Below are 19,657 nucleotides of genomic sequence, written 5' to 3' on the forward strand. Positions count from 1 at the left end.
TTTCTATATATTAACCAATTGGTAGCCAAATTTTTTTAGCATGGCAAAAATTGATAGCAAACCAAGCTGCTCTGAATCTTGGCGCTTGGCGGAGGTTACATCACGGAGTCAAATTCCGAACTAAGTCACACAACACCGTGACACGTGGCGCCGGCATGTCCAACGACGCAACGTCGATTTGGTCGGCGAAACTCGAGCTGTCAGGAATGTCCGCTGGATTGGTCCCCGCGGCCAGCTTCGTATTTGAATTTGCAACGGCACAGAGAGGCGAGGCTCGCCCCGAAACCTGGCGTCGCCGTCTGGAAGCCGGCCGCCGGCCGTGGGTGCCGAGAGGACTCAGAGGAGAAAGAACGATTCGGGAATGATTCCCCCAGGTCCGGCAGGAACCGGCGCTCGCGCATCCTGACTGGCTCCAGTCCCCGTCGTCCCTGCCACCCCCCAGCGGAGCACACCGCCCGGTCGCGGCTGCTCTCGCGTTGGTCGCCCCGTCACCGCCCTCGCCTTTGTCGCCGCGCATTGGGATCGTCACCTCCAAATTCGCGCCGCGCCACGCAGATGCCACACCACACGCCGCCGCGTCCACCACTTCCCGCCGGCTAGGCGCTAGCTCCGGGCTCCGTGATCACTCGCCATGGCGGTCAACGCGCCCCCGCCTTCGCCCGCGCCGTCGCCGGGCGCCACGCTCTCCGCCGTGATCGCCGAGGACCGGCGGCGGGAGACCCGCCGCCGCCCGGGGGGCCTCGGGCAGGGAGGCATCCTGCCGCTCCTCGTCCCGGCGTGCGGCCGCCCGGCCGGGCAGGCCGGCGGGAGGACGCCGCACTCGCAGCTCATGCTCCGCCTCCACCGCTGGGGCGCCTCGCTCCTGCCCAAGGGCGGCGGCGCCCCGAGCCCGCCGCCACGGCCAAGGCCGTTGCCGGTCGCAACGGCCGCCGCGGGTCAGGTGGTGCCGCCGCCGCGCCACGAGGACGAGGAGCCCGCCGCGAACGCGAGTCTCCCCGAGAGGAGGCCTTTGAGGGAGAGAGAGGAGGCCGCCGCGAACGCGAGTGTCCACGAGAGGAGGCCTTTGAGGGAGAGAGCGGAGCCCGCGGTCCGCGCGCCGGGGGTGGGATCGAAAGCCATTGCCGGAGCCGGCGAGTGCGCCGGGAGCAGCGAGCGCGCCACGCCGATCACTCCCGTCAAAAGAGAAGGCACCTGGCTTAAGGTTTCGCCCAACACCTCGGTGAGATCCCTGTCGCTGCAGACGGACACAAGCGACGACTCCCCTCAGTCCCAATCCGATTCTCCAGCGTTGGCGGCGGACAAGTTCGTGTGGGCGTACAAGTACCGGCCCAGTGTCCTCAACGACTTCATCTGCAACAAGGCCGTCGCCGCCGAGCTCTACCAGCTGGTGATCACCATTGCAAACGTTCCTTCTCGTAACATTACTACGATTTTAGTGGAGGATGTTACAACTTACAAGATCACCATGTCTGTCTGAGCTGGCTTGCAATTTACAGTTTCATCTTAGAGCAGCTTTGGAGTCAACTGTTGCACTCATGTTCGAGTGAAATCTAGGTTCCCACATGAATGCTTAGCCTTTTACTCATTTTTTGCATGTAGGCTGTTGCACACCAATGCAAACATTTCATATTTGAAGGGCCGCCGGGAGTTGGCAAGAGAAGCATGGTGCTGGCACTTATAAGGGATGGTTTTGGTCCTCATGATCTCAAGGTCACTATTACAGACTTCGCTTAGCATAAGTTTGCTGTCCTCATTCTAAAAAACAACTGCCATCTCACACATTGTTATGTTTTGTTCATCCTGCCATCTCACAGACAGAGGAACAGACAAAGAGATTTGAGTTGAAGGTACAATGCAAGAACACGTTTTTCCATCAATTAATTTCCTTGTGCCTTGCAGAATTCTTGGCTGAAGTGATTAAGTTCCATTTTTCTTATTAAAATGGCAAAGCTGTTTCAATGTTGAGAAATCATTTTCTGATCTATTGACCAATTCGATGCCGTAGGGAGAAATTAGAAAGCACATCGATGTCAGAGTGAAGATTTCAGGACATCATGTGGAGGTAAACTTGCCCGATTTACATGGGTATGAGAAGTATGTCATCACTACTTTGTTGAATGAATCCATCCCATCACAAAACTCGGTCTGTGACCATACTAACTGCAGAGGTAACTTGCAATCCTTTATTAATACAAGTTGGAATTTCAAACAGCTGCATGTTCAGCGTTGATTTGGCAGCATTTTTACATGTTGTGTTGAAGCATCGGTGGTTTACATATGTGCAGTGGTTGTCATTCATGACGCTGATAAGCTTTCATCCGATCTTCAGCATTATATCGGTTGGTTCTTGGGGAGGTATGCAGGGTGTAACAAGATCATTTTCTGCTGCTCTGATGCTTCTAACCTTGAAGCTGTCAAACATCTCTGCAAGGTCGTGACTCTTCAGCCACCTTCATTTGACGAGGTACGTTGCTACACAGCTTGTCGGTCATCAGTGTTATGTGTATGGTGTTCTTCACTTGCTGCGCTGGACAGCCTGCTGAAAGATGATTTGCTCTTAGATAATAAAGGTTCTAGAGTACATTGCAACGCAAGAGAGCATTGATTTGCCTCGTGATCTTGCTAGGAGAATAACAGTCAGCGCAAGTAATAATCTCCGACAAGCAATACGCTCTTTTGAAGCTACTTCCAAGGCAAAGTAAGCAACTTAACAAGATATTTTCTTTTCCATTCACACAAAAGAATCTAACATTTCATATTGGGAAAATCCACTTTATAACCTCAAACTATCACAAAAGTCCAGTTCAACCTCCGAATATAAAATCGAAGCCATCTAACTATCAAAACTGGGCAAATTTGGCCTTTTAGGTGATTTCAAAGGTGGTTTTTCATTTTGTGAAACTTAAAAATATTCAAGTTTAAACTAAACAAATCATAGTAAATCATTTTAAATAAAAAAATAGAAAATGGGTGCCAATATTTTTAAAAATATAACCTATTTATTGGCACTCTACTTGTTAGTTATTCTGATACTATTTTTTCTATTCTTAATATTTATTTGCTTATAGTTATATCTATTATTTTGAAATAAATAAGATTCGAACAGAGCAACAATAGATAGGTTACATTTTTAGAAAAAAATTGTACTAGTTTTATATTTTTTTCGTTTAAAATAAATTAGTTTTGTTTTTTAATCTAACCAGATTTTATTTTTAAAAATATAAACAACCTTTGAAACCACCTAGAGGCCTAAATTTGTCTGATTTTGACAGTTGTATGGTCTACATTATCCGATTTTATAGTTGAAGGTTGGAAATCGGACTTTTATTATGGTTCGAGGGTGTAAACTGAACTTTCATATTTGGATAGTAGGAATTGTCGTAATATTGGTTCACATACTTTTTTGATTTAATATAATTTACAGACTCTGTGCCAACTAGGATGCACAATAGCGATTAAACTCCCAACATCTAAATACTTCTGCTGATGTCAATATGTGAATAAAAAGTGAATGCACACTACAGTTACAATGTAATTTGACTCTCCGTTATCTCTTAAAATTGCAAGTGATATGACATTGTTTTGAATGGAAGTTCCTAATCTTTCATCCATCAAGTTGGATGTATATTTTGTCCCCTTTGAGATGATTCCTTTGTGCAACTTCATATTGCTGAAAAGAAGTGGCTATTGGTGGAACTGCATAAATGAATAACTCCGCTTACAAATGCAGCTACCCATTTGTAGACGACCAAGTTATTTTGACAGGATGGGAAGAGGAAATCTCTAATGTGGCCAGAAATATCATGGAAGAACCAAATTCAAAGCAGTAAGCATCCTGATGTTCATGGCTCGGCAAAAGTGAACTTTTTTTTTTGAACGTCTGACGAGAAATATTTTCTTTTCCCGTGTGTGAAGACTGTTTATTATCCGGGGAAAGATCAGAAAATTGATTGAACATAGTGTGTCACCTCATTTCATTTTCTCGGTAAGCACTGCTTCGCCAAATGTCTCCGTGATTTTTATGATCAAGTCAGTGCCTGGTTTTGCCAGATTTTATAACCGCCCATTCTCTATTTTTCGTTAACCTTTTCCTTGATATGTAGCACTTGGTCGCTGAATTGAAAAGGGACAAGGATGAAGAGTTTCAGCACAGTATTGATGAACTGGCATTGGACGTGAAACATGTAAGATTTGGTGGCATCTCCTGTGATTGTTAGTTTTTTTTATTTGTGAGCTAAGCCTACAATTAGTGTACCATGTGTAGTGTAACTGACACCCATTTGCTTTGTTTGGTCCCCCTCTGGCTAGTGTAAACAATGCAAGCTTATAAAAGAGCAGTGCAAAGGATGCAAATCTGCAAAGGATGCAAATCTCCAGAGGCAGATTTGAAAATGAGAAACACGAACATAGAAGGTTTTACCGAGAATGTTCATGACCATGGTGAAAGCATCCAATGCTTTATAAAGATTGAAGGTACTAGCAGCAGTTTTTTTTTCCAATTTACTTCAGACATATTGTCCAGTGAGGCACTGACTTGACCCTGCAACAATCCTCGCAGAATTCACTGTGAGGTTCCTGAGCTTCTACAGATCCTTCTTAATAGCAAAGAAATCGAATAGTGGTGGTGCTCAATGAAGAATGCCTCATTGCTTTGATCGCCAAATCCCCTCGTGGAAGATCTGTCGTACTGCTGGTACCTAAATAAGGTGCGATTCGTCTTTGGATAATCAAAGCACTCAAGAATGATGATATCGTGGTCTTATGTCTACAACTCTACATCCTGTAAAATTGACCTGTATATGATCTCGTCTGTATGCATTTACAATACATACATTTCCACAAATATCGCTACCAGTATATACTAATATATCGGAAACATACCCTGTGCCCATTATGAAGGCGTTTTCCCTTCTACAAATATAGCATGAACAATGTTTTCCATTTCTAGCCAGGCAAATTTTTCTGTATTTTTCGAACACAAGGTTAGGCATTCTCCCTAGCAGTTTAAGTTCTCTGCCGAAACCGGACAGTCTGAGATTTTGTTACTGAGTCTTGTGTGAGGCAAAACCTGTTTGGAGCCACGAATGCATCTATACATTCTGGTGGAGTTTAAAATTAGAGCTGTCCTAACTTTAGAATAACCCTGTTGATGCATGGCTGTTAACCATTGGAGTCCCTGGTTCATCCATCTCCTGTAGTCCTGTCCACTGCTGAAGTTCAAAACGCTGCAGTCAGTAATGAACAATCTACAGTTCCGATTTTCTGATTACAATGCTAATGACTAATGAGCAACATCTACATCTGCATGAGTCTTATGCATTATCATACCTGCATATATCTGTAACCGTGTGTATGTACACGTGGCACAGTTCGTTCATTCCTTCAGCATATACAGAAAATTCACAGGCAAAAATTCATATTTCCAGTATCATCATGGATGCAGATCCTGGCAGCTATCCATCACAAAAAAAAAAGCCTAAGGAATCTAGACAAGTCGCCGGCGGCCTGGCACTCAGCGTCTGGCTCTGGCCACCATGTATGTCACCGGTCAGGTCGCGATCGCACGCCACCGCTCGCCGGGTTTGATGTCGTCTGGTCGGTTTCCGCCACCGCCGTGCTGGGTCGCTGACCGTCAACCACGATCGCGATGCGGCCACCGTCGCCGTCGCCTGGCCGGGGCGGGGGCGCGTCGAGTTCGGAGCGGCAGACGGGGCACGTGGTGTGCGCGGCGAGCCAGGAGTCGATGCACGCCGTGTGGAACGCGTGGCGGCAGACGGTGAGCAGGCGGACGGCGTCGCCCGCGGCGAACTCGGACAGGCAGACCACGCACTCGGCGCGCGCCGGCGTGGGCGACTGCGGCGTCGCTTCGATCCACCGGGCCGTGGGGAACGTGGCGAGGACCGCGGGGTCCAGCCCGGCCGGCTTGGGCGGCGCGTGCGCGTCCGGCGTGGCGCCGGCGCCGGCGCCGGCGGAGCCAGAGGGAGAAGAAGTGGAGGAGGTCGCGCAGGAGGAAGATGGAGAGGAAGCAGAGGACGAGCACGAAGAGGACGAACACCGGCAGCAGCATCGGGAACGACTCCCGCGGCGCGGGCGGCCGCGCGGCGGCACCCGGCCTCGAGGAGGACCCGGCGGCGGCGCGGTGGGCGCGGTGGTCGTCGTGGATGGCATTGACGACGAGGCGGCGCGCGGCCGGGGCCACGACCGCGTCCATGTGAGCATGGGGAGGGACGATCCGGCTAGGCTTTTAGGCAGGCGCGTGCGTGTGTGGCTCATGGCGGGCTCTCGCGGGCGGGCGTTTGGTTGGGCGTCGTCGGTGTCCTGGGAGGGTGGAGCCGTGAGCTTTACGACGCGGCGAAGGCGACACCGGGACGGCACGACACCGACATGCACCATGCGCGCATGGGGCACGGACCCCCGCCGGCCGGTGGAGACGCGACGCGACGTGGGAGGAGGCCGGCAAGGGCGCAGGGCATCTGGTGGGGCGCGCGCTGCTATATTAGAGCTGCGTTTTCGTCTTCTTTTTTTTCCGTAAACAGAGCATGGTTGGCGTCATGCCCTTTTTTCTCTCTGTGGCAACATCAGAGATGTATCCAGACTCCCCGAGCACGGGCATTTCCAATGTTACGGGCGCCGGTGATGGTCGCCGACACCATTCTGCTGCGCTGTTCCATCTTCCATCCTTTTTTCCTTTTTTTTTTATTTTGCGAGGAGTTCCATCTTCCATCCAGGGTCACGGCGTGGGTAGGAAGGACTAAGGAGCTCATGCTCATGCATCCTACCTCCTGGCTCGAGTCGAGTGAAATCTAAAAGCTTAGGTTGTGTTGGTTGGGTACTTGGGTGGCCAAGTCCCCAACCAAGCTTGTTGAAAGCACCTTATTTAGACCCTGTTTGGTTTGAGAGATTTTTCTATAAGTTTTTGGAATTTATGAGACTTTTAAACTAAACAGGACGGATTTTTTGGGGCTAGAGACTTTTGCTAGAGAAGACCCTCTTGAAGAGTTTTTTGGGACTTTTAGCCTATTTGAGGCCTACTATTCCACCCCTACCCCTGGTCCCCACCTCTTGAATGCATGCATATTAGAGCAAGGCTAATAATACAGCCAATAAGTTGGCTGTAAGAATCCTTACAGCCTTCTCTCAGCCCATCTGTATAATAGTTAGCTCCTCACAATTAATACATGTCACACTTGTCTCTCTCACAGATTTTCTTGGTTCTTGTGCCCAAACTGGCTGTAAGCTTACAACATGTTTCTCCTCTCTCTCCTCTCTTTTCTTCTCCACCTCATCATTTAGTCGGCTTACAGCCAACTATAATACTTGCTCTTAAGGGCAACATGGTACTTTGTGCACTCATTTAATGAAATCTAGTCCCTTTTAGTCTTTAGAACCAAACATGTAGGGACTAAAATTTTTGTCTAAAGATTAAAATTAGTCTAGGGACTTTTAGAAAGCAAACACCATCTTAGTTTTGTTTGGTTGTCTGCTCAACTCTCCTAGCTAGGCTTATCTAGTGCAAAAGGTACCCTCTAGCTAGATCTTGGTCTTACTCGGCTACATAGAATTTATTCTGTGTTGGAAATGATAATACAACAAGAGACTTATGATAGACACAACTAAAAATCAGAATTTATTGCTGATCAAAAACTAATGTAACAAAACAGACTTATGATAGATATAACAAGAGATTGAGAATCAATCCACGAGTCGATTGGAATCAATTCCCGGTCTTTTTATTATACCTATGATGAGTCTATTTTGTTACAATTAATTTTTAACATAGAATAAATCTGATATTTTGTTGTATCTATCACGAGTCTCTTGTTATATTCCATGTAACCAAACAAGCCATGATCGTTCCTAGCAAGGCAGGCTTATACTAGCGGTCTGCGCCTCACGAGACAATCCCATAATTTCCGCCTCCGCACGCCGCATCTCCTTCGTTGTTGCCATGAAATGAACCAAACAACGAGCCAGGCTTAGAGAAAGCTAGATCTGATCATGGACCACCCGACCCAACTTGTTCAAAAAAACTCGACCCAACCCAACCTGACTAAGTGACAGGTCGGGTACGGGCTGAAATATTTGATCTAAAACTCAAAAAATCCAATCAAACCTAAAAATTATATACAAAAATGTGGGCCAATCCGATCCAACTCGAACCCGACCCGACTCGACCATATCATGAGTCAGACGTGGGCCACCATTTTTTGACCTGAAACTTGAAATTACCCGACCATGACGGGTTCAGAGGCAGTGGCGGAGGACAACAAAAAATTTAGGTGTGGCGGTGCATTTCTAGACTACATTCATATATTGTACGGAAATAAAAGTTCACAACAAGACCATCGTTTAGAAGTACCTTAAATGAAGAAAAACATGTAGATTACACATCAAATCAACAACGGGACCAAAATAAGCTGTTAAACAAAGAGAAAACATAAATTAGTAGTGACACATTAGAGTTAAAATATTAAATGTAATACGAGATATACAATTAGAGTATAGAGTTATACCGATAAATTTATTAGTTGCGTTCAGTCCGGTTGCGTTTAGGATGCTTCGGCAATTTCATATTTCTATCTTTCTTCACTTGAAATGCCTTTTTGATAGATTGAAGATCAATTCCTTTAAATATCTCCCTCTCAATATACACAACCATTAAGTCATTAAGCCAACCATCAGACATCGTGTTCCGCAACTCAGTTTTAATTATCTTCATGGCTGAAAAAGCCCTTTCAACCGATGCGGTCGCTACTGGTAGTAGCAATGCCAACTCAATTAGGCGATAAACCAATGGGAACATCATATGTCTGTTGAGCTCAACCATTTTTAGTGCTAGGCTTGCAAAATCTTGACAAACTCTAAACTCCTCAATTCTCCTTACATGGATAAGAAAGGTCTGTAATTGATCTTTTATTTTTTTTCGATCATCAAAAGAGAAGTCATCTAAATATATCTCCGTGAGGCGAGCAAGCTTATTCACATCAAACTTAGAAAATGATTCCCTTGGATCAAGACATGCAAAGCAAGTAAGCAATTCCGAAGATACCTCATTGAATCGATGATCAAACTCTGTTGTAATAGCATCTATTGTAGCATAGAAGGTATCAACACGGAAGTAATGATCTTGAGTGATATTGTTTCTCCCTCCTTTTCTTGATCGACCAAATCTTGGTACATTATCTTCCATATTTGGTATTGGGATATCATTCTCACAGCAAAATTCTTTGGCTTCATCAAGTAATGGCTCATAACCTTCACTTCTCAAGTTGACCAAACGTGCTTTTACATCAATGACCAAAGACATAGCCTCAACAATATTTTGATCCTTCTTTTGCAAGAGAGAAGATAGGTCACTTGTTATGCGAAGGATTTGCAACATCATCTTCATGATAAAGACAAAACTAAAAGACTCCATGGTATGCACCAAACCGCCCGCCCTTGAAGGATTACGTTGATCATCATGTATGACTGACAAAACTTCTATTATTGAATCCCACATTGTTTCAATACGAAGCAAAGTCTTATAGTGAGATCCCCATCTTGTATCTCCAGGCCTAGCCAATGATGTTTCTTGATGCTGTCCTCTACCAGAGGAAATTTCTCCACTCTCCAACCTACCCAAAAGCTGTGTACGATGATTATCAAGCAACAAATCCTTCCTCTTACAAGATGCACTAGTACTGTTCACAATCATATTGACATAGTCAAAAAAATCTTCCATGGATGAACAACATCTGGAGACCGAAACCACAACGAGCTGCAATTGGTGAGCAAAACAATGGATATAGAAAGCATACGGGTTCTCATCACGGATTAGTTTCTGAACACCATTGAATTCACCTCTCATATTAGAAGCCCCATCATACCCTTGCCCTCTTAATTGTGCAATAGTTAAACCATGGGCACTAAGAACTTGTACCACAGCAATCTTTAATGCTTCTGATGTAGTTTCCTTGACATGCTTGATTCCCAAAAATCTTTCAATCACTTTGCCTTTTTTGTTCACATACCTGCATGAGCAATGATATGATAATTCATCAAGAAACTTCATATTGGTAAATTGATCAATGATCTATGAATCATAAACATAGCCATTTACCTTACAACGATGGCCATTTGTTCTTTGACTGGTATATCACGAGATTCATCAACAAGAATCAGCAAGAATCAGCAAATATAAAGTAATATATATGGCTTCAAACTTTTGCCTTTACAGGAAAGAGCTTATTGCGGCTTAAGCATATTCGTTCATGATATAGCAAATAGCTAAGTGAATGCAGTAACCACTACTAACACCAATGCAGATCTTAGCCAATAAGCTGCCGTTTTACCGAGAAGTGCCAGCCAACGCCAGCAGCAGCATCAGTAGTATCTGATTTTTGCAGAGCCAAAACAAAATTAACTCCGCTCTACGGGCAGATACCAGAAAATTAATTCCACTTGCCCAGGATCAGATATGCACACAACAGAGCAGGCAACGTTGGCATAGAACACCACTGTTGACTCTCCCCGAGCATTGCATCAAGCACACGCTGGGCACGCTTGGTGTCGCAGCAAGACTCGGAGCAGCTCCGGCACGCCGTCGAAGACGCGGTTGGCGCCGTCGTCCGCGCACACCCGCAGCGCCGCTGGTCCAGTCCAGCCACACGGAGGCCGCCCGCCGCGCCGGGAGAACAGGGAGCCGTCACTCAGCAACGTACGCTAGCGCGCGCGGTTACCAGGGGCGGGCGAGTCACGAGTGGATGACGGGCGGCGGCGCGGCAGCGGGGAGGTGGTCAGGCGGCTACTCGGCTAGGGTTCGGAGCGGGCAGCGGCCGAGCAGAGTCGCCAGTCGCGGACAGGCGGACAGTAGAGCTCGCCAGCTCGGGCCTCGGGGAGTCGCCGAGTCGCTTGTTGGGCTTGGGCTGGGCTGAAAAAATTTTTGGCTTTAGGTATGGCGCGCGCCATACCGCGCCATAACAGGCCCTCCGCCCTTCAGAGGGTAGTCCAGTAGTAGATCAGGGTTTTCAAAAAAAAAATAGTAGATCAGAGGGCTACTTAGATTTTAGCCCAAAAGTCTCTTAGAGCAACACCAACAGATTGATTATCTCGTTTCCTCTTTCTTATCTTATAAGAGAATTCCCCATCACAATTTTAGTTTATTGGGAAGATGTGCTCCAGCAGATTGATTTTTCTCTTTCCTCTTTAATGTATGAGTGGTCAGGATCTTCTCATGCATGTGGATCTTATGGCTAGGAAAGAATGGATAGAAAGGGAGAAGGAAAGGGAGAAGGTGGGATTCACCTTTAATAAAGGAAGAGGGGAGGGAAATATAGGGGAAAGGAGAAAGGAAAAAAAGAAAAATCAATCTGTTGGAGCTAAATTTTTTCCATTAAATTTTCTTTATGGCTAAAAAATAGAAAGGAGATTGGGAATAATCAATTTGTTGGAGTTACTCTTAGTACTTAGAAATTATGGACTAGACTGAACAAATAACGGCCCAACAATCGAACCGTAGCCCAGCTGTCCTCATGTCTCCCTCGTCCACTCTTTCGACTTGAGGCACGCGGCACGCCGCCAGTTCCACCACGAGCCCAACCTGCGCCCTCTCGTGCGGCTGCGCCGCGCTGCCGCCGGCCACCGCTCGAGCGCGCCTCCGCCACACGCCGCGCCTCCACCCGCCCCCTTTGACTCCCGCGGCTCCTTCTGGTGCTAGCCTTGTCTGGCCTCTGGGCGGGCGCGCGCTTCCCGCTGGCTGCCGGCGCCCCGTGCGGCTGCGCCCTGACCCCAGCGCGGCAGGGCACCTCCGCGCCCGGCTCCGCCAGCATCCCGCAGCCCCGCACCGGCTTGCACCGGTGGCCTCCCGCCCGGCCACCCCGACGCGAGCGGTAGGGGCCACGGGCAACAGCCACAGCAGGCAGCAGGCAGCAGGCATTGCCCAATTGTAATTCCCTAGTGTGTACTTCTTTCTCACATTCAGTTTCATGATTCCATCTCAATTTCACTTCTGAATTCAAACATTGAGTGATGAATTGAATAATTGGTGCATGCATTTGTATTGTTGTTGTGTGTTGTCATGAAGTTTAGCTCTCTATTAAGTGATTAATTAATTGTAATATATTCGTATTCTGAACTAGTTTGTTGATTTCAACGTATTATATGACCTTTTAATTATGTTATTGTAAATTTGGTGACCGTATTGTTACTAAGTGCTATTAGATTTTACTGGAATGCTTTAAATTTTTTTGCCAGACCTACCCTAGTTTCAAATTCTAGGTCCGCCACTGATTCTAAGCCTGGCTAGGCTAGCCAACAGAACCGTAAAGACCCAATCTACTGCAAGAAGGTATTCAGAGCAAGCAGTTTCAACACTTCCTCGCTCACATTGGGTGGTTGCTCCTCAAAAAGTACATCTGAAGTACTATAAATTTTACAGTGTTTTGGTCTTTAAAAAAATTACAGTGTTTGGGAATTACTATAGTAATCCACGAGCCCCATCCAATGTTAAATAAATAAAGCTATATTGGTATTTTCATAGTATCCAGGTTCCTTCAAGCACCCTAACAAACTTCTTGAAGTAAAATATTTTTGTTAATAATTTGGGTGGGTTGGGCACTTTGGGCTTGTACTTATACTTGGCGGAGGCTAAAAAAATCAGCTAATCCCAAGCCCATCCCAGTCTCAGATACACCGAAGTGAAGCCCACACAAAAATTCTGGTGAGTTCTTCGTTGAGCTGCCGGGCCGGTCTCCTTGAGCCTCGTTACCTCGCTGTTCGCCGGCGACCCACTGGGGCTGACAGGAGAAGGAAGTCGCTGCGGCTTCCAAAGGGAAATCACGGGGTTGTGTTGTGCCTGGATGAGATCAATGTTCACAAACGTGCAGCGCCAGGTCGAGCGCACCGGCCGCTCCGGCACTCCGCGGGACAAGTACCTTCAGGTCGGTCCCGTCCCTCCCCCTCCCTCCCTTCCTTCTTTTATTGTCCAGGGATTGGTGATAGCGGGTCCTCTTGCTGGAATCCATCCTGCAAATCCGTTTCCCGTCGATTAATCTGTTCCGCTTGATTGCGCGTGGCCAGGATCTTGTGTCTCAGTTCCAGAACGCCACAGATGAAGGTTTGTGGCTGCTTTACACTTGGTTCTTTTACAGGCTGAGCTCGTTTTCTTTGCAATTCTCTAGCAGCTTGAGTGTCAGTTTAGGAAGAAGTCTCGACATCAACTGGTTTTAGTGTGAATTGCACTAGTGTAATTTTTTTACAGCCTAAATTCCATATGTAAATATGATGCTCTGTTGCTTCTGTTTGGTTGTTTCATTGGAGTAAAATCTACTACACGGATTGGTCAGAAGCATCTTGCTAATGAGTAATTAATCAGTATTTTACTTCTGAATATGTTAGACAGTTAGTAGCATATTGCATCTGTATTGGAGATCTAGTGCGCCTAATAAAGATATGCTGCAGTTGCAAAGATCTAGAGGGTAGAATGATATGCAGCACAAAAATTGAACCAAAACAACACTTTCAGGGTACTATGTTTATACTTAAGATAGAGAATGGTTGAAAAACTATCCAGCATGGTCAATTTATAAAGAGAAGCTTATGGAGATGATGTGTTCTTTTTGTTTCTAAATTGTGCACTCACTTCATCTGTCTTGTTTCAGAGTCTAAGGAGAAGATAGCGGCAAACTTGGCAAATTTCGCGTACGACCCTTTTAATTATGCATTCATGCGTCAGGTTTTTTATTCTCCTAAACTTTTCTTTTCAAACACTTGTAGCAGATTTTTTCTGTAAAGTCAACCTTGACTTAGCTTTACCGTTCGGTATCACTGTTATTTTCTCAGCTGAATGTTCTTGAGTTATTCTTGGACTGCATTACAGAGCCAAATGAAAGGCTTATCGAGTTTGGTATTGGTGGAATTTGTAACTCATGTGTTGGTGAGCAACACAATATTTTCGACTCTATGATTTCTTATTTGATATGAATTCAGTGAAGCACTCACACTTTGTGCTTCCATCTATGTGCATGCAGATCCGGCAAATGCTTTAGTCATTGTTCAATGCGGCGGAATCCCATTGATTATACAATGCTTATCAAGCCCGGTGCGGAACACTGTGAGTATTTCTGAAGCTAGCAAAAGGAGGTTTTGTTCTTTAGGTGGGTATATTTCTGATGGTTTCGTGCTATTCAGTACCCTTTGCTCATGTCTGCAATTTTCCTCCCATGGTTATATAACAGGTGACTTATGCACTTGGGGCTTTGTATTATCTATGCAACCCTGCGACAAAGAAAGAGATCCTGAAACCTGATGTAGTTAGGATTATAAGAGAGTATGCTGCAGCAGGAGCTGTTAACACCAGCTTCAGCAACATGGCTAATGCTTTCCTGGAGAAGCATGTTGACCATGACCTCGAGGTAAAGCTTACAGAATGTGTCCTCTGCTTACTGTTTTAGCTGTTCTCATTTGAACTAGAGCAACAATAAAATTCATCTGATTTCATTTTTATGGACAGGGTGCTATGCAAAGGTGCCATAATGTCATGTTCACAGAAATTGGCATTATGAAAGAGGGAGTAAAATGGAAGGAGGCTTCAAGACCAGAATTGAAATTCTGCTGTGCATCCATATCTGATGCTTACTCAAGCAGCTAGCTTATTCCTTGATGAGAGAACGACGCCCATAAGGCCTGGCTGAACAATGAATTCCTGCTCTTCAGCAGGAACATTTCCCTGGTTTTCTATACTTATAGTTCAGTTATCTGTCCAAGTAATTTGGTAATACCAACAATTTTCTGTTCTTGAATTGCCAGCTTGACATCTGCGCTGGCAATGCTATCCAACGAATACTCACTGAAGTCAATGTAGCTGTCATGGGTTATTCTTCCTTTTCGGTCTCTGGCAGAACATGTAATTTAAAGACTCTGCAATGTAGCTTCAAAGAGTTCATTTTCCGTTTTCCATGGCTGAACATAAAGATTGGATAGGCTCAGATTGTTTCTAGGGGAGTTTTCTTTCTTCCTTCTTTTTTTTTGATCATAGCATACCTGTATTACTAGTTAAGAAAAACATACAAATACCAGTACAGATACAGGTAGACCATACAAGAATACGGAGTACAGCAATACAACCGTACTAGCACAAAGGGCCTTAAGAAGAAAAATATTAGATCTAGGTCCCTGGACCCCTTGCAGGCCGAGACTGCATCGTTCCCGTCGCCGGGGAACGCTGCTTCCGACCGCCGCTGCCCAAATCCAGATCGAAGAATACTCCATCGCGCGCGAACGCTTTGAAGGAAGTTGCAGAAGACACTCGTCCCTGCAAACGAGATAAAGGCCGTCGCAGAGAAGTCCATCAGCCGAGGCCACGCCCCCGAGCACTCTTGATCTTGGACTGGAACTCGCTGTCGCCACCGACCGCCGGGACGGAAACGAGCTGGATCCAACCTCCCATCTTCCGCAGAACCAGCAGCCAACTCCGCACCTTGGAAACAAAAGCCGACGACCCGTCGCCCCACGCAGGCAACGAGCCCCCGGCGATGAACTCCTGAACAAAGTCTCCACAAAGGGAGACTTACTTCCACAGGCTCGCCGCCGGCGCTGGAGCGAAGCACCAACAGGGCGAGGAAGAGTCCGAGATGACTTATTCCGCCACGGCGCCACCGCCACCGCCTCGACGACGCCGCCAGGAACCGAAACCCTAACCCTAGTACCTAATCTACAACACTGGACGGAGCGCCGCCGTTCCCCCACACATCCAAGGGCCCCCGGAGGCGGAGGGGAGCGGCGACCTCGCCGGCGAGAACTCGAATCGCTTCCCTCTCGCCTATCTCAACTGTTGGGAGGAGAGAGTTCGAGAGAGGTCTCGGCTTGTCGGCTTACCACGCGCATTCATCTTTCTTCCTTCTCAGCTTTACATATGATGATATGAACTATGTAAACTTATTGAACGGATTTTCTTATCAACTCTTCATAAAATTAGGTCATGCTATACCCATGTTTGGTACGTGTTAACTTGCTGCCCGAGAGAATTCTGTTAGCAACAATTTTTGTTATCTGGTGCCAGTAGAGTTGAAGTGTTGGCGAGTTGATCAGCATTTGTTTACCCTTCTTGTTTGTCTAACGAAAATTCGCTTTCGATTCCTTGGATTTTACAGCCCAACAAACTGAAAAGGCCCAAAAGCCCATAACATCCGGCAGTCTTGCTTGACTTGGAAGCCCACCCCAGGCGGCCGTGGACTCCGTAATCGCATTCGTCACCACCACCACCACTTCCCCCGCCGCCGCCGCCGCCTCTTCTCTTCCCCTACTTCCCCTGCCGCAACTACAAAACCCTAGCAAAATTCTCCACTCCATCCAATCCCTCACTCCAAATTCCCTTTGGTTCAACCGGAGAATCCATTCAGGATGATGCCCGGATCAGCCGCTCCGGCGGGGGGCGCCGGGATGTTCATCCCGGCGGCGACCGCGGGCACGGTCCTCTGCTGCATGTGCGGCGTGGCGATGCAGCCCAACCCGGCGAACATGTGCGCGCGCTGCCTCCGCGCGCGCGTCGACATCACCGAGGGCGTCCCGCGCCACGCCGCCGTGGTCTACTGCCCCGACTGCTCCTCCTACCTCCAGCCGCCGCGCTCCTGGCTGCGCGCGACCCCGGAGTCCCCCGAGCTCATGCAGATCCTGCTCCGCCGCATCAACCGGCCGCTGGCCCGGCTCCGCGTCTCGCTCTCCGGCGCCGAGTTCGTCTTCTCCGAGCCCCACTCCAAGCGCCTCCGCCTCAAGCTCCGCCTCCGCCGAGAGGTGCTCCACGGCGTCGTCCTCGAGCAGACTCACCCCGTTGAGTTCGTCGTCCACGACCGACTCTGCGACTCCTGCTCCCGCGCGCAGGCCAACCCTGACCAGTGGGTCGCCGTCGTCCAGCTCCGCCAGCATGTGCCCCACCGCCGCACCTTCCTCTACCTCGAGCAGCTCCTCCTCAAGCACGGTCAGGCTTCCCTCGCGATCCGCGTCGCTGCGGCCCCCGGCGGCCTCGACTTCTTCTTCGGTTCGCGCTCCCATGCCGCCCGCCTGGTCGACTTCCTCACCACCGTCGCTCCTATCCAAACTCAGACAGCCAAGCAGCTCGTCTCGCACGACACCAAGAGCAGCGTCTATAACTACAAGTACACATTCTCGGTCGAGATCTGCCCCATCTGCCGCGAGGACCTCATTGCACTCAGCCCACAGGCCTCCCGAGATATGGGTGGCCTCGGCCCGCTCGTCCTTTGTGTCAAGGTCACAAATGCCATTGCTCTTCTTGATCCCCTCACGCTACGCGTTCACCACCTGGAGGAGAAAAAGTACAGGGTATACAACTTCAAAGCAGCTCTCACTAGCAAGCAGCTTGTGGAGTACATTGTGCTGGACATTGAGCAAGAATCGCCAGAAATTTCCGTTGATGGGTCTAGGTATCAATTGGCTTATGCGCAGGTTGCCCGGGTGTCAGATTTTGGGAAGAACGACACCATCTTTACAGTGAGAACGCATCTTGGCCACCTGCTGAATCCCGGCGATCATGCCCTTGGGTATGATCTCTATGGCGCAAACCTCAATGATGATGACATGGACACAGCTATGACAAGGTACAGCCTACCAGAGGTGGTTCTTGTGAAGAAGTGCTATGAGAAGAGGCCACGCACACGGCGATGGAAGCTGAAGAGGTTGCCAGTGGAGGAAGATGCTGGGAACAAGGCCAAGGGTGAGGAAGAGAGGAGGCTAGATGAGTACGAGGCTTTCCTCAAGGATTTGGAGCAGGACCCAGATTTGAGGTTTAATATAAATTTGTACAAGAATGAGGACTATAGGTCAGAGATGGCATCAACTGTTGGTGATGATGTCCCTACAGTTCCAATTGAGGAGCTGATTGAGGACTTGACCCTTGGTGATGATGAGGATGTTGAAGGGGATGAAGCTGTTGCAGGCAACACTCAATCTGTGATGGCGGAATGAGCAACATTGTTGAGTACTTTGTTTCTTCTTTGCTCAGTGAGAAGGGTTGGTGCTCACTGCAGGTCAAATGTCTGAGTTGCTTCTGTCAGTTATCATATATGTTATTTTGCTTGTTACTGATATAAGTTAAAAAAATTGGTGGTGTGCTTAAGTTAAATTTTGAATTTTGTCGTTCGTTCTTTTTGAAATTATTTCAACCCCTATCCTGTATTGGGGGTATATCAATCTGTTTTACCTTGTCATAGTGTCAACTGACACAGTGCTTCGTAAGTTTAAAGTTTCGATATTACAACCTATTTTGTCAACGTTTTGTCTCAAGTTTTGGCCATTATCCTGTGTCTGAGGGCAACAATTGTGTGTTGATAATAATTTTGCTATCATTTATGATGTCCTTCATCTGTTTATCATACTATATATAGCTGAACTGCTGAATTGTGTTTATCTGCCTATCATATATGTTCTTTTTTTCCTTACTAAAGTTTTAACTTCCTCTGTTAGGCTAGATATTATTTCCACTGATATGCATGCACGGTTAGTTAAATTGTTCTGTAATCGTCAGTGTAGTTTTGTGATATGCTGTTTGCTGTTTGCTTGTGAAACTGTGATCCACTGCGTTAATTTCTTGGTATCACGCATGCCCTCTCTATACTCTACGTTTCAACCAATGTCCTGTATCTGGGTTGGATGATTTGAGTGTCAAGTAATTTCTATTTGTTATTGTGTCTTTTTAATCCACTGGTCATTCTCTAGTTGCTCATAAAGTAGTGTGTACTCCCTTCATCCCAAATTATTAGTTGTTTGAGCTTTTCTAGATATATAGATTTTGCTATGTAGAAAAATCTAAACATTAAACCACCTTCGTATGCAAACTATGGAAACTCCAATCTGGGCCATCGGATCAACATCCAAGGGGAGGGGTGAGGGGGGATTTGCAAAAGTGTGATTACCCAATCCAATGGCGGGTCTAGATTGTAAAATTATCTTATCTCCCATGCCCCTTGGATGTTGATCCGATGGTCCAGATTGGAGTTTCCATAGTTTGCATACGAAGGTGGTTTGCATATCATACGTTGCCAACATAATATATATCTAGATGCATAACACCTAGAGAAGTCAAAATAACTAGAGACTGAGGGAGTAGTATACTGGTATCTGACTTCCATGCCAGATAGTTCATCCTTGGGGCTGTTTGGAAGTCAGATATTGGCGTAAACTACCGGCCATAATCTTTTCATGCTAGATTGCTGCGGCGAGCACCCTTACTGATTCTCAAACCTGCGGCGAGCTAGGCTTCCTTGAATCCACCTAGATGTTTGCGCAGTTGTGATTTAGATCCAAACCTTGTCGCTTCTAATCAAATGCCGTCAAGCTATGCTTGATTGGTGTATGTGCAGTCATTTCAAGCTAGTGTATGTATACGCAGTGCTTGTAAAGTTGTACTAGTATCACAAAGAGAAAGCGGATTGTTCACGCTCACATGTAGGAGTTGATTCAGCATTAGAATACTAGTTCCGCAGGTTCCTTCTCTGCGCATTCTTGCATATGGTACGTACATATGTCAGAATCAGAAGGGCCGCAGGTTCCTTATCAGCGATACAAGTGTGAGGAAGCATAGAACAGAATAGCGAACACTATGTACCTTGGCATATGCGGTTCAATGGCTTGCCAAAAGTGAAAGGAATATGTAACTCTATATCTC

The 19,657-nt window shown here is 47.0% G+C and overlaps 4 protein-coding genes and 1 pseudogene across 9 annotated transcripts; 3 read left to right on the top strand and 2 right to left on the bottom strand.

Moving 5' to 3' along the window:
• Positions 1–471: 471 nt before the first annotated feature.
• LOC120692012 (replication factor C subunit 5-like) lies at positions 472–4,943 on the top strand. The gene is made up of 11 exons (XM_039975225.1): positions 472–1,387; positions 1,600–1,710; positions 1,815–1,847; positions 2,006–2,168; positions 2,286–2,464; positions 2,562–2,698; positions 3,731–3,826; positions 3,916–3,985; positions 4,104–4,194; positions 4,339–4,473; positions 4,559–4,943. Exons 1-11 carry the CDS (start codon positions 632–634, stop codon positions 4,633–4,635), a joined length of 1,848 nt encoding a protein of 615 aa, XP_039831159.1. The 5' UTR covers positions 472–631; the 3' UTR covers positions 4,636–4,943.
• Positions 4,944–5,302: 359 nt separating this feature from the next.
• Positions 5,303–6,279, bottom strand: LOC120692011 (annotated as a pseudogene).
• Positions 6,280–8,274: 1,995 nt separating this feature from the next.
• On the bottom strand, positions 8,275–10,904 carry LOC120692013 (zinc finger MYM-type protein 1-like). The gene is made up of 3 exons (XM_039975227.1): positions 10,103–10,904; positions 8,514–10,013; positions 8,275–8,417 (listed from the first exon to the last, which is right to left on the bottom strand). The coding sequence occupies exons 1-2, from the start codon at positions 10,117–10,119 to the stop codon at positions 8,525–8,527; spliced, it is 1,506 nt and encodes a 501-aa protein (XP_039831161.1). The 5' UTR covers positions 10,120–10,904; the 3' UTR covers positions 8,275–8,417; positions 8,514–8,524.
• A 629-nt stretch (positions 10,905–11,533) lies between these two features.
• LOC120691373 (armadillo repeat-containing protein 7-like) lies at positions 11,534–14,945 on the top strand. 6 transcript variants are annotated; one of them, XM_039974426.1, is made up of 8 exons: positions 11,534–11,937; positions 12,662–12,920; positions 13,060–13,096; positions 13,641–13,714; positions 13,822–13,915; positions 14,010–14,092; positions 14,217–14,393; positions 14,492–14,945. In XM_039974426.1, the coding sequence occupies exons 2-8, from the start codon at positions 12,840–12,842 to the stop codon at positions 14,627–14,629; spliced, it is 684 nt and encodes a 227-aa protein (XP_039830360.1). In that variant the 5' UTR covers positions 11,534–11,937; positions 12,662–12,839; the 3' UTR covers positions 14,630–14,945. The 6 variants fall into 6 exon arrangements, 5 of the variants coding, with proteins under 5 accessions (XP_039830360.1, XP_039830356.1, XP_039830355.1 ...); XM_039974422.1 differs by having other exon boundaries at positions 11,534–11,926; XM_039974421.1 differs by lacking the exon at positions 11,534–11,937 and adding an exon at positions 11,948–12,389.
• Positions 14,946–16,216: 1,271 nt separating this feature from the next.
• Positions 16,217–18,263, top strand: LOC120690764 (60S ribosomal export protein NMD3-like). Its single transcript, XM_039973561.1, has one exon. The coding sequence runs from the start codon at positions 16,381–16,383 to the stop codon at positions 17,956–17,958; it is 1,578 nt and encodes a 525-aa protein (XP_039829495.1). The 5' UTR covers positions 16,217–16,380; the 3' UTR covers positions 17,959–18,263.
• Positions 18,264–19,657: the final 1,394 nt, after the last annotated feature.

This window comes from Panicum virgatum, chromosome 9N (genome assembly GCF_016808335.1).
Source record: "Panicum virgatum strain AP13 chromosome 9N, P.virgatum_v5, whole genome shotgun sequence".
In the NCBI taxonomy this organism is placed as follows: Eukaryota; Viridiplantae; Streptophyta; class Magnoliopsida; order Poales; family Poaceae; genus Panicum; species Panicum virgatum.